The 14,930-nt window shown below is 29.6% G+C and overlaps 1 protein-coding gene across 1 annotated transcript in view; it reads left to right on the top strand.

The window, feature by feature from the left end:
* Window positions 1-5,978, top strand: part of LOC139517333 (transcription factor IIIB 90 kDa subunit-like) — a 41,225-nt gene extending 35,247 nt beyond the window's left edge. The window contains exons 15-19 of the mRNA XM_071308268.1: window positions 304-515; window positions 1,442-1,496; window positions 1,974-2,088; window positions 3,787-3,867; window positions 4,433-5,978. Of these exons, the coding sequence (XP_071164369.1) occupies window positions 304-515; window positions 1,442-1,496; window positions 1,974-2,088; window positions 3,787-3,867; window positions 4,433-4,476 (507 nt within the window). The 3' untranslated portion in view covers window positions 4,477-5,978. The remainder of the gene's footprint in view (window positions 1-303; window positions 516-1,441; window positions 1,497-1,973; window positions 2,089-3,786; window positions 3,868-4,432) is intronic.
* Window positions 5,979-14,930: the final 8,952 nt, after the last annotated feature.

Below are 14,930 nucleotides of genomic sequence, written 5' to 3' on the forward strand. Positions count from 1 at the left end.
AATTTTTTATTTCTTTTAATATCTTGAAAAATGAGCCAGATCCATATTCATATATATAGGTCATATTCTTTGAAATTTACTGTGTAAAAATAATCTTTTATGGCAGTTATTTTTGGTGTCAAATATATGATACATTTATTATTATTCTTACCCCGTACATTTTGATATCATATAACTGTAAAGGTATATAAACTTGTTTATGAAAAAAAATTGAGAATGGAAATGGGGAATGTGTCAAAGAGACAACAACCCAACCATAAACATATTCTATGGTTAGATAAAAAGAATTTCTATATCTTATAGCATAGGAAGAGAAAGAAAAAGCCACCATCAATGGGACCAGCTGCTACTGCAGAGGAAGCCATAGTCAGACTGTTACATGAGAAGAAAATCTCTAATAAAATCAATTATGAAGTACTCAATGATCTGAAATTTACAGGCGTCAACAGATCACCTTCAAAAGAAACTACCTCTTCTGCTGCAGTTATATCAAATGGTGAACCTGTTATCAATAGGTATCACTGTCATCTTGTCATTGTATGCTATGTAGATTATATATTTAAAATCATAATAACAACAGATCAATTTCAAGTTGTTATTTATGAGTGAGTTACAACTTTTAACTAAGGGTCAATCTGTATAAATAATATCATTGAAAAAATCTGAACTAACTGTGGTGTTATAAAATAATCATTGTGACTGAAGAACTGTACCGGAAAACACATGAAAATGAAAGTCGTCTGAAGTATGTAAACAACACTATACTTTAAACAATACAAATATATTAAAGTACACTTAACTTATTGTGTAGGTTCTTTTGCATTGACTATTTTTATCCTATTTATAAATAACTGCATTTACAGCTGAGTAAAAATAAATGCAATACCTTTTCCCAGAGAAGCAACTTATTTTCAAGTTAATCAAAATTAACATCATAAAATCATATTGGATGCCTTTAATAAAGTATTTTTTGCATGCACTTCTGAAGTACAAAAGTACTGAACGTTTCTATCAGAATCAGGCTGCTTGATGCAAAGATACTTACGAATATCATGCTTTCCCATGTTAAATAAGCAAATAGCACGACATGAAAAAATTACTTCATAATTTCACCAATGTTTGAGATTTCTTGTGAAAATTTTCCAAACTATACATGTTACACATGGAAAAAAATCAAGAACAAAAATGATAATGCCATTAATTTTTCAGTTCTTTAAAGATATTATAAAAAAATTCACAAGAACTTGATTGCAAAGATGGTAATTATCAAATACATTGTACTTCAAAAAATATATACATATAAAATTTATTGGTCAATTGATCACTTCATTGAGTATTATTTTAACAGAACATGCATCAAAGCCCTAATAAAAATTAAATATTAGGATAATCCAAATAATTTTAAATCAGTTTAGATTTAAATGTTCATATATATTTGTAGATTCAGTAAACCAACTAGTAGATTAAGACCAGATAACAGTGGGAAAAGTTCACAGGTAAGGTTGGCACTTGTAGTATTAAAACAAACTGACATCTAGTTATTTACACACTCAATTAACTATTTTGAATTGAATAATCATTAAATAGTATAATAGATTTATTAACTTGAAACAGTCTGTCCAAATTAACAAACCTTATTGATGATTGGTATTTGTTTTGCAAAGGGACAGAATATTTGTTTGTTTATAAAACAATGAGCAGTTAAATGTTTTATAAATCTTTTAACTGAATTTGAAATAATTACATCATTATTTGATTTCTGGTTAGTGAGACTTGAATGGACTTGCATAAAATGACAGTTTATATCTTATTTGATATTGAATATGTTTCCATGTGGAGTTCTGTGTTAACAGTTTTATTTATAAGACACAGATTTTACTGTCTCATTAAAATCTATCCTACATCTTCTCTTTGTCATACATGTTTTACTTAACAAATTAAAATATCAAAAGCGCCATATCATTCTGTTACAGAATTTGTCCTCAAAGAAGTTAAAATTAGATGAGACCTCAGAAAATGAAACATCTAAAGACCTGGAAGTAATAGTAGAAAGTGGACCTGTAGATTATGGACCTGATGACAAAGAAGGTATATAAAATAAGCAGGGTCATATAGTCCTTACAGGAAAGTTATACCCAAAAGCCTAAATCAACTCTAAAATGATCTTTTTTAAAATACAATCCCCTTCTTGTAAAGTTAGATTGGTATGTGTATGTTCATGGAAGATGGGGGTATACAGTATTGTCCATGTTGAAACAAATGGGTTTTGATTGAAACCGGGATTTGTTGACAATTAAAATTTTGTGCAATTCCTAGATTTAAACAAATTTTTTACTAGCCCCATCGGAATACTGTGATGAAACTTTACTAGCCCTCCCTAATTTTTACTAGCCTCAGGCTAGTGGGCTAGCGTTAGTGTCAAACCATGTTATTAAATATATTCTAGTTAAATTAAAAATCAGCATTGGCAATTTTTTTCCTAGAGTTATGGGATTATTGTCCTTTAACAATAAAGTATTGTCTGTCATTTAACATTGGCGTTACAACCTATTATCATGAAATTATAACAGGAAAGACATGTATGTCCTATTAAGCTTCACTTTAATTGATACATGTTTCATCAATTCATTTTGATGCCCCCAACGTAGTGTTGAAGGCATTAAGTTTTACCCTTGTCCGTCTGTACAGGTCCGTACATACCAAAGTTGGTTTCAATTCCTTAGATTTCCTCAACAAAATGCTATGAAACTTAAACACAATGCTAATTACAGTAGACTCCACCTAATCGGATATCGGTTAATCGAATATATCGGCTATTGTAATATTATTTCAAAACACCGAACCATTCCCTATACATTTCAGTCAAAATACATCGGATAATCGAATATCGGTTATTAGAATATATCGTCTAATTGGATAGGAATATTCATGGAAAATGTGTGAAAACCATGTACAATCGAATATTTTGAAATAATTTCATATTTTTTTTTACAGGAAATGAAGCCGGAAGTTACGCCATTACGAAGTTTAAGAAAACTTCAGTACAGAAATGTTTTATTTTATTAATAAAAACGATCTTTCATAGTCAAATAAAACATATTTTTTCTTATTGTCTTGTTTATTTTATGAATTTGATATTATATTCTGCCCAAGATGTGTTTGTTATGTGTTTATCCAAATGTGATCGTTATCATTTACTTCACAAACAATGACAAGACAGAAATGATTAAAACTGTGCGTGATGTTCATCAATGTTTATTAAATATGAAGGAATTGTACCTCTTTCTCAACAATTTATTAAAATATATATAGAAGTCCCGTGTAAAAACAAAGAATCGTCTGTCAATAGCATGTCCCAACTTGTACACACGTACGCCATTTTCCTAATTTACATAATATTCAGCCTTTTATTTTGAACCACGACAGATAAGATAAAAAAGCAAAATTAATTTTACTCATCTTGATGCCCAATTTTATAATCATAAACATAGTTGTATTACTTGAAATTGGAAAAGGGTTTCATAAATATAAAACGATTACAGCTAGAAGTTTATAGTCGGCATAAATTCGTAGCTATTAATAGAATTTACCTGACATTTTGGGTATCCGATTGGCCGGAGTCTACTGTACCACAAAATACAGATTAACTTAGAATTTTGGTGGTGTCATTCTAACCTGATAGAGTTATACCCCATAACAAATGGAAAAAAATGTTCATTTCTAACTTAATTTATAAATATTAAGGAGTAAAGTTAAGTTAATAGAAAATTGTTTATTTTATTACAGATGAAGATGAGGATGATATAGTAGATGAAGATGAAGTCTGTCTCAGTGCAGCACAATTACTAGGGCATCCAACAGATATAGGTGAGTATAGGAACTGCTTAGGCATTATTCCATTACATAGAAATGATCCACATCGGATGGATAACATGCAGTGGCCATCAAGGTGTGAATTTACACACAATCCTTACTAATCTGCTTTTATGTTGGAAAACCTGAAACTAGAAGTTCTATAATATTATTTATGTTTAGAGGCCTCAATGGCATTATGTTTGATATGTTGCTGGCAAACACTTGTAAAGATAATTTCAGTCTTCAAGCAATTTAGAAGGGGATAAAATTTCTCTTGGCAATTATAGTGGTTGTCATTCTGAAATATAACGGGTTTTTTCCACTAATTTATCATGCTGCTAGATCTAGAGCTGATTTTTAGATAGATTTCTTAAGATCAAGGTGACATTGCCTTCAAGTTGACAGACTTTTTGTGATATTGTTGACGACTTGGGCATTTGTGTCCATTCAACTCATATAGTTTCAAATTGTAAAAGTTTTTGTAATCAGAATTTAATCAAAAATGATAAACCTATATTGTATATTGAACTTAAATGTTACCATTGTTTAGCAAGTAACCTTTTATATCTTTTTTTAGATTATGATGATGATGTTGATATATATGATGTAGAAGATGATTGATAGAAATAAATAAACTGTAAAATCTCCCAAGATGTTGATGAGTTCATCTTATGACCGAGCTATCCAAACGTACAGGGTCACATAGATGATAGAATATAACAGACAAAGATGGACAAACCAGATTGATATATAAATGTGTAACATGTGACAAATAAGATGATTACTTTTTTACTTTCATAGCAAATATGGTGTAATGACTACAAAAAGGTTTAGGATGCTCATACTCTCCTAAACCAAAAGACTAGATTTTGATGATTTTTTTTCAAGATAGTTAGGAACTAATTCCATAATGTACTAGAAGCATGTGATGTGTATAAGAATGATTTATTTAAAAGAGGAATAGTGTGTAGAAGTGTGTTCTTTGAATCGGTTAATAATGTACTGTCCTTTCAAAGTCAGTAAATAAGCCTTGTGTCCTACCCTTGCCATATTTTCCAGAGAACTCTATCAGTTTATAGTGAGCTGTGACAGAAGTGGCATTATTACATTTGTTGAGCTGATACTTTAATTATCTTATTTAATAGATTAGAATGATATGTTGGATTTCACTGAGCAAAACAAATTGAAATGAGGGGTTGTTGAAAACTTGTCAGCTCTGATTATAGTTTTATTAATTTTCTTCTGTTTTCATGTCACATTTTTAAAACTTATGCTTGTTTATTATTAACCAATACCAAATTGCCACTGTATGAAAAAGATACATTTTGTTTTGTAATTTTTAGGAGAAAAAAATCAGTGCTGCGTGACTTGTCAAAGTAGACTTTCAAATTTTCAAAACTAAACTGTCTATAAATAAGAAATTGAGGAATAAAACTAATTTTTAAGACACAGGTGTGATGAAAAGTAGGATGTGTGAGTGCAGTAATTAAGGAAGGGGATGATTAATTTTTATAGGATATTTCCTTAATAGTTATCCCACAAGACGCAGTGTGTCAGTGTAAGATCACCCCGATGGCCGGAGGCCAGAGGGTGATCTAACACTGACACACCAAGTCCGAATGGGATAACTATTTTACATCCCAGCTGTTTTAGATTAGACGGAAAACCATTTACAATTCATAAAATCTAGTTTAGAATGCCACACAACCATTATAATATACTTTATATATTACTATATGATGTATACCCTTAATGACCCTCAAACACGATGAGTAGATATCAAATAATGTTAACTCGCCCCACTTGCCAATCAGCCCACACTATATCGCCAATTTATAAAAAAATCGTCCCACTCTTGTTTACTGACTCGCCCCACTTTTGAAAAAGTGTAAAATCAAATTGAACAATCAGTCTGAAAACTCACTTATTCATGTTATTAACGATAAAGGTTTAAACCCCACTGAATAAAGGTTTAACAACTCGCCCCACTTATATACAGATCTTGCTTCCTTTAAGTATGTCAAATTACTATTAATTCGTATCCAGTCGTCCTGGTGTAGTGGTATGTGTCGTGGCTTGATATTTTAAAGGTCTTGAGTTCGAATCCCAGCATATACATTGGATTTTTTCCGTTTTTTCCGTATAATTAATTATAAGTTTTATAGTGGATTTGACATTCCCGCCAAAATGTTATAGAACAAAGGAAAGCATGCATAAAAAGTAGCTCAAACTGGGGTGATCTGGTAGGGGTGATCCGGCTCAGATCACCCCTGTTAGAACAAAGGAGCTGGGATGTAATAGTACTTATCATTCTGTAAATTCAATTGCAATACGGAAGATAAGATATATCAGAAGATTTTTTTGATAAAGTACAGAACTTTCTTGTTTGGAACAAACTTAAATATAATTTAATACTAGCTATACAAACATGATTTGTCACCGCGATATAGCCTTTTTGTGCTAATGCGGCGTAAAGCAACCAACAATCAATCAATCAAACATGATTTGAATATCATTTAATACTAGCTATATAAACATTATTTGATCAAATTACATGTACTACAAATTTATCACTGTTGTTTGGATTGGTGAATATTTTTTTATTATTTCAAAATTTTTCCTGTTGGTCATTTGAGAGTTATGGGATTTTTAACATTCATATTTGACTTAATATTTACATGACTAAGTATTTCTATAGAGCCATTAATTTGCTTTTGATTAAGATAAATGACTTATAATTTAAAGATCCTATTTTATTTAATGCAACAATTTCAATATGCACATGCACAATAAGGATACTTGTATCATGTGCTCTTGGCACAGCTGTTTATTATTAATGGTACATTTAATAATAACATGCTATTAGCTGTTTATTTGTAAAAGTACATTTAATTACAAGTTCTTAGTCATATAATTGCAATAATAAACCATACTATTCCATCAAATATGAGCTGTTAACATTATAAAATTAGAATTTCAAAAAAAGTTTGGAGAAAATCACATTTATGATTATGCATGAAATTATTTTATAAAAACCTACTGATTTTTACCAATATTCTTTTTTACTGCAAATAAAAGAAAATATTATGTAGAGACATCATGCAGGAGAATTTATTATGTTTTGAAGTTATAATTTTAATATTTTCTGGTGGTAAATAATGTTTTTTTGTAATATGGTTCAGAGCTGATCAGTCTAATTTAAATATATAAGTTATTGGGGGCCCATGCTAAATTTTTAGAATATTACTGAAAAATCGAAAAATAAAGCAACATTTCACATTTTTGCATTAAAAATATCAAGCCTGAAGCGCAAATGTAAAGAGTTTTAACAAAAACAAAAAAAATATGAATATTACTTTCTGACAGTCTAATATTTTATGAACAACTAAGGATGTTATTTGGTAGATTTATCATACTTTTTTATTTTCCGTTTGAGGGTCTCAAAAAGGGGCCTTATCTCCTGCTTTATAGAATATTTATTATAACAGGTACACTATACATTTACACAACATTCTGATAAGTACTTTCTGAAATGTATATTTTATATGTGTTTGTTATCTGTTCATTAGGTTTTGTAATACATGTAGTTGTTTAATGAAAACAATAGAAAATAAAATTACAAAACATGTTCAGTTCTATGAAAATAAGGTAGATGAACCCTATCATACAGACATGTTTACCTTACAACCTTTCCATACACCAGATTAAGTTTACTTGCAGCATATTGTATCTCAAAATTTGTATCTTTACCATAGGACATCAGGTTGTCAACTGAAACCAAAGTTTTTGACTTTGACCTTTGCCCTAGGAAGTTGTACATATATTATGACTCACCCTCTTGTGTTGGTAAATATATGTGTCAAGTGTAAACTTTGAAATCATAACAGTTCTCAAGATATAGAGCGGACACAATCTTTACTATAGGACATCGGATTGTCAACTAAAACCAACTTTGACCTAGGAAGTGCTACAAACATTATGACACACCCTCTGGTGTTGGTAAATATACATGTCAAGTGTAAACTTTAAATTCCAAAAAGTAAACTGATATGTTTTCTTCTTTAGAAATGATTATAAAATACAAGTCGTTTTATCATAATCTGCAGTCAATATTTTGTTAAACAAGAGGGCACACTCTGAAATGTCTCCTTCTTTACTAACCATTGATTTTATGTTGATAGTCCTAAACATAACACTTTACTATAAGTAGCTAATCGATGTTACATGATTCAAGAAAATGAGGTCAAGGTCAGATAAACTAAAAAAGATAATCACATGCACATTACAATCATTCAATAACCAAACATATTTGACCTATTGATTATAGTTGTTAAGAAACAGCCTAAACCAAGAAAACTAAACATTGACCAATAACTATGAACATGAGGTCATGGTCAGATGAACCATGCCAGACAAACATGTACACCTTACAACCAATCTTTGTATTAAATATAGTTAACTTATTGCTTATAGCATCTAAGTAACAAAATCAACCATGAAAACTTTACATTGACCAATGAACCATGAAAATGAGGTCAAGGTCAGATGCTACTTGCCAGACAGACATATACACATTACAATCCTTCCCTACAACAAATATAGTTGATCTATTGCTTATAGTTAGAAAAACAAACCAAACACAAAAACTTAACATTGAGAAATGAACTGTGAAAATGAGGCCATGGTCAAACAAAACCTTGAGACGGACATGTACATCATAAAATATTTCAATACATCAAATATAGTTGACCTATTGCATATAGTATTAGAAAACAAGAATATGTCCATAGTACACGAATGCCCCACTCGCACTACCATTTTCTATGTTCAGTGGACCGTGAATTGGGGTCAAAACTTTAATTTGGAATTAAAATTAGAAAGATCATATCATAGGGAACATGTGTACTAAGTTTCAAGTTGATGTAACATTAACTTCATCAAAAACTACCTTGACCAAACTTCACACTATCATTTTCTATGTTCAGTGGACCATGAAATTGGGGTCAAAACTATAATTTGGCATTAAAATTAGAAAGATCATATCATGGGGAACATGTGTACTAAGTTTCAAGTTGATTGAACTTCAACTTCTTCAAAAACTACCTTGACCAAAAACTTTAACCGGACGGACGAACGAACGGAGGCACAGACCAGAAAACATAATGCCCCTCTACTATCGTAGGTGGGGCATAAAAAGACCAAAACTTAAAAAACTTAACTTGACCCACTGACCCATGCACATAAGGTCAAGGTCAAATAACACCTACCAGTTGAACATGTACACCTTATAATCATTCCATATACCAAATATAGTAGACCTATTGCTTATAGTATCTGATATATGGACTTGACCACAAAAACTTAACCTTGTTAATTGATCCATGAAATGAAGTCGAGATCAAATGAAAACTGTCTGACAGGCACGAGGACCTTGCAAGGTACGTACATACTAAAGATAATAATAAGAAAGAAATAAACATTACAATTTTTATTTTCAAGTAGTCACTGAACCATGAAAATGAGGTTAGGGACATGACAGAGGGAAACTTTGTAATATAAGGCATCTATATACAAAACATGAAGCATCCAGGTCTTCTAGCTTCTCAAATATAAAGATTAAGAAGCACCTCAATGCTGCAACAGGATCACTATCCCTATGTTGAGCTTTCTGCAACAAAAGTCACAGGCTCAACAAAAACTATTCCTGGAAAAAAAGATGAAGAAAAAAATAACATTAAAAAGTCATTTATTTTCATGTTATCATTGAGCACAGTGCAATCATTTAAACATGATTTGTATACAATCATAATAATTTTTAATTCTTATTTTGATAATAAATTAAGTACATGTACCAATTTATATGATAATACTTGTTAAAATTCTTAAAATCAGAAAAAATCATAATTAAATTACAATATGGCAATCATTTACTTTTCTTTGCTACCCTACACTAGACATACCAGTAGACATTGATCAAATGGAAACATTTCGTTGTTTACATAAACTTAATACAATTTTTAAATTAATCAGAGATTAGTTCACCCTTTTTATTTTAATTTTTTTATGTACAATTAATTCATCATAAAATGCTATATATCCAATGAAATTTTTCCAATAAAGTTTTAATTTTTTATATTTCGTCAAAGGGTCAAATAGAAATAAGAAGATGTGGTATGAGTGCCAATCAGACAACAAAGTCAATATTTTGTTAAGTTTTGTCAAGGTATTTGGTACACTTTCACATTAATTTCTAACATTTATTTCAAAAGATCTTTTACTTTTAAATTTTAAATTAAAGCATGGTATATTTAAGACAAATAAAAACTTAAATAATAAATCAAATATCAAATTAATAATAAAATCAAGGACTTATCCCTCCAGATACCCTTGTATCTATAATAAAAGAAAACCTTTAAAAAAATAATTGAAGGTTTGATTTTTTGCTTTCCTTCTATCTATTCTTATACTGCACTAAAAATGTTTTACAAAATAAACTTTATTTTAACGCTTGATTTGTTCTTTAATTCTGTTCAAAACAGTTAGGACGGCCAATAAACTTCAGAAAGGCAGTTTTGAGTATCAATTTCATCAAATCATATTTTCAAACATATTTTCAAAATATTTTAGTATCGGAGATCAAATTTAAAGCTTGAAACATATTTTTTGACATCTTCATATTTGAGTATATTGCAAGTACAAGATATATAATATCCTCCACCACAAAAAAATTAAAAGAATACAAGCAAATTAAAAAGCATCATATGAGCGCCTTATATTCCTATCTCAAAAATGATTTTTTATCAATTCTAAATTTTAATAAAAATTAATCAAAGAAAATTAAAAACATTTTGAAACAATATGTGCAATTTCTCTTATAAGTATTTTGTTATGCCAGGCATTAAAAAATCTATAGAATGAATGGAAGCTTATTCTTGTCAGTTTTGTGTTCTTTTGTGGGATTACTTGGTGATTTATAACAACCTTGACTGGCTGGTAAGTGCTTGCATGGTCACTGATATACAAACAGACCTTTGGTTATTTCTGAGATATAAATAGACTATCAAAAAGGAAATAAATTGTTCACAGATAAAATAATTTCTGATTACAAATTATGCAGTCTTGATTATTTCATTGAAGACAAAGATATATTATCAAGGGAAGGCATTCTCAAAATGAGGTACCCTTTTTTACACCTAATCTGACTTCTGTTAAGACATACGATAAAAACACCTTTTAGACATCTCTGCATACATTATTTATCATAATGTGATTGACATTCATCAAGTGAGAACTTATCATTTAATTAGAGGGGCACTAGCTGTCAATTCTTTTCCTTTAAATAACCGTACACAGACAATGGATGCGTTATTCTATCTCTTTCTATGGGGTTAAATTGGAGTTTACATGAATACAGATTTTATGAGGTCGAATTATTCACTTGCACGTGAATAATTAATTCATTATCAATGTTTATTAGCTTAATTTAACAAAATTGAACCATTTTAGCTGATAAAAGCAAATTATTATTTCCCTATTTCACTTTCATTATTGATAAAAAAATAATCATATTTTTGATTTTTTATATATCTCGTAGCTAGTGCCCCTTTAAATAAAAATATGTAAGCCATTATTAGTCAAAATAAAGAATAAAGTAGAAAACTGTTTTCACATGTTAAAAAATAATCTGGCTTCTTGAATTAAAGTTGAATGAAGAATCATTATGATATTTTCATAGTCCTATTGAAAAATATGCAATATATTTGGAACCACAATTTTGATAACCAAAAAAAAAAATTACAGTGTAAATATGACAATACCCTAAAAATCTAAAACAATTTAAAACTTAATTAAATAACACAGAAAAGAAGTAAATATTTATAAAATAATAATTATATATATATGAAGAATATGCTACATAAATAAACAAATAACAATCAACAAACAAAAAAATAGTCATTGCCTGCACTGATATGTTATATACACTACCAACAGAAAGTATATTTTCACTGATCATTCAATTAAAAGTCTAAAATCACCAAGTTTAACTTAAGTGGAGAATGCTCCTGCACAGTAAATACTAGGACACAGGATGTGTCTTTATGCTCTTAATGTGCATTTTAATTTGGTAAAACAAAATTGAGCACAATCTTAACAATTAATATACATGCCATTGGTTCAGGAAATTTCCTGTAAAATATGACATATAGCCACAACAGCCTGTGTGGATATTGCTTTTTCCACCTGCCCACCTATTCCCACTCTAGCTATAATCTCTTTTTTTGTAAGAATATTGATTGCAAATGCTTATCTGCTTTTTTTAATTGATTGTACCTGCAAGTCTTTTGATTAAACAAAAGAAATTGCATGCCCACTCCTACAGGTGGGCAGAGTGGACAAGGTAAAAACTTTGCCCACCCAAGGCCCACTCCCAAAAGCAAAATCCACCTGAGCTGTAGTGTAGCTTGGATACCATGTAGATAACCTGTATACCCTATATGCCGACACTACAATAAGTAAAACAGTATGTTTGAGATTTTTACATGATCATAGTTAGCACATTTCCATAATGGTTCACAGACTGTTGCAGTATGAAGATTAGGATAAAGCTTGTATAGCAACATTTATCTAGTTTTTGTTAACTTTAATAAAACAACTGTTTACCAAATTTTATCTAGTTTTTGTTAGACTCATTAACATGGCTAAATTGGCAAGATTTATACAGTTTGGGTTAATATCAGAATAACTGAAAATGGTAAATAAGTAAGATATCATTGTGTCATTTCCCTGTAGCAAAGCTACAAATGTATACAATTTAATTTAGTTTTTGTTGATATTATTTAAAGAAGACATTGATAATATATAAATGAAACAGCAACCAAAAAACACAAGTATGTGATTGTTACACCATGATTTTTAGGACAAAGTTAGATTAGAAATTTTATTTTACTTATGTCAGAAGCAATTTCATGAGGTGTCATTAAGCATATTAGATGTTGAAAAAAATAATGCAATGAAATATATTGGTGGGTAATGAGTAAATACTGCTCTCAAATGAAGATGTCGCTCACACTCCTAAACTGAAACAATATGTAATACATTTATTCTGTATGTTAAAAATATCTTAGTAAACAATATTCAATATAATTATTTTGGTCTGAATGATACAACTGGGTTTTGTTTTAAGGGGAACTATATTTACATTTGCCTTGATAGCTCTTTCTAACATTGGGATGATTATGTAACATTTGATTTTTTTGCACCAGATGGGGAAAAGTTGAAACTCCTTACAAGTCTTTTGTTTGCATTCATAGAAAATGCTTTTAAAAATTCAGTTATTATGTCATATTTGTATGTTGATACTAAATATAATTGAATTTACTTAATTTATTTTCCTATTTGTTCACTTCACACATTGTAAGTCTTTCCTAATAAATCTATCATGCTGCATAAAATTTTATCCACCATATTTCTCTTCTTTGAAAGAACTATTTGGGATGAAAAATGTTGTGCTCTTCAAACTTAGAGAGTTTTTTCAATGCTACCAAAGTCAGTTAAATGCTATTAAGAGAATCTTTGTTCATTCTTTCAATGTTTCTATCTGATTTTTATGTGCACACAGCTAAAACAAACAATCTTAGCCTATAAACTAGAGACATTCAAGATCTAAAAAGAATTTCAATATTCAAGGTGAGGTGCCCAGTCCACAAAAAGAATTCCTCCTGAGAATAAATATCATTTGTTTATCAGAGGTTTTGTCAATTAATAAATATTAGTGTTATATGGTTTTCTTTTATTGACCCTGCTTTTAAGAGAATTCTTTTACCAACATATCAGTTTCTTTAATTGTTAACTTATTTATCAAACTATAGCTACACAATAGATCAAATCCTACTAATTTTTGTCACTTTGTATACCAATGTAGTACAGTGGCTACCTACCAATAAAACAGTTTGTAAATTATTATTAATAATCTTCAAAATTAATTAATAAAGTGATATGGTTTGGAAAAATTCTAATATAATAGTTGTTCATCATATATTTGTAAATTAAAACGTAACGATATGTAATTATACATTAGAAAATCACATTCAGGCAAACTACATAACAGGCACACACAAGATAAAAATAGTAAAATATATAAATACAATGTACAACATCATAACTTTTGGCAACAGATGTAAAAATGACCGCAAAACTTAAAGTAAATCACACATTTGTTCAAATGATATTTGATCACAGATATATTAAATAACCTACTATTCACATACAAATGTTCAAAAAGCATAAAAAAAATTAATGTTCTGCCTTTGTTCTACCCTAAATTCACACTCATTTTGGCCATTTGCTAAATTTGATGTCAAATCCAACTATCACTACAGCATCACAAGTACATAGAGAATTCCATACTGACATAATTGGAAGGAATTGTTTTAACCGGTTGCTTTATTTTATATCTAACAATACTTAAATATATACTAAATAATATTAACAATAATTACATATTTTATTTTACATATCTACCGTATATTTTCGAATTTAAAGCGCATCGTTTTATAAGCCGCACGGCCGTTTTTTGGGGGGAAGATTGTTTTTGTCCTTACATAAAACGCACCTGAATATTAAGCGCACACTGAAGAAAACGTATATTTATTCTACTGACCTGATAGTGTCATGAATATTTTCTCCTTTTGTAACTCACACCGTAATTTGTTTCATTTCTATTTTCAGATTGGTGAGAAAGTTGAGAGTATTTTTGAATATATTTATTTGTGTCATATTAAAATAAAAAATCGTAATAAAATAATTATACTTTTCTCATTGTTTTAATTATGCCAGTTTCGTTTGATGTTTTTTTTGCTTGGGTGTCCATTGAACCTTGTTGTTTTGATTAAAATTAGTATGGTATTGATTGCTTGTTTATTGTTTGAACTGGCATTAAGGATTTAAATTAATCTTAAAAATGTATGCATGAAAGGTCACCCAAGCCATAAAACTGCCATTGTTTACCTTGATTATGACCTACTTACCTGTACCCACGTGTGAAAACTGTTCACCCAAAAGTCAAGATTTTTTTT

This window comes from Mytilus edulis, chromosome 3 (genome assembly GCF_963676685.1).
Source record: "Mytilus edulis chromosome 3, xbMytEdul2.2, whole genome shotgun sequence".
Taxonomy (NCBI): domain Eukaryota; kingdom Metazoa; phylum Mollusca; class Bivalvia; order Mytilida; family Mytilidae; genus Mytilus; species Mytilus edulis.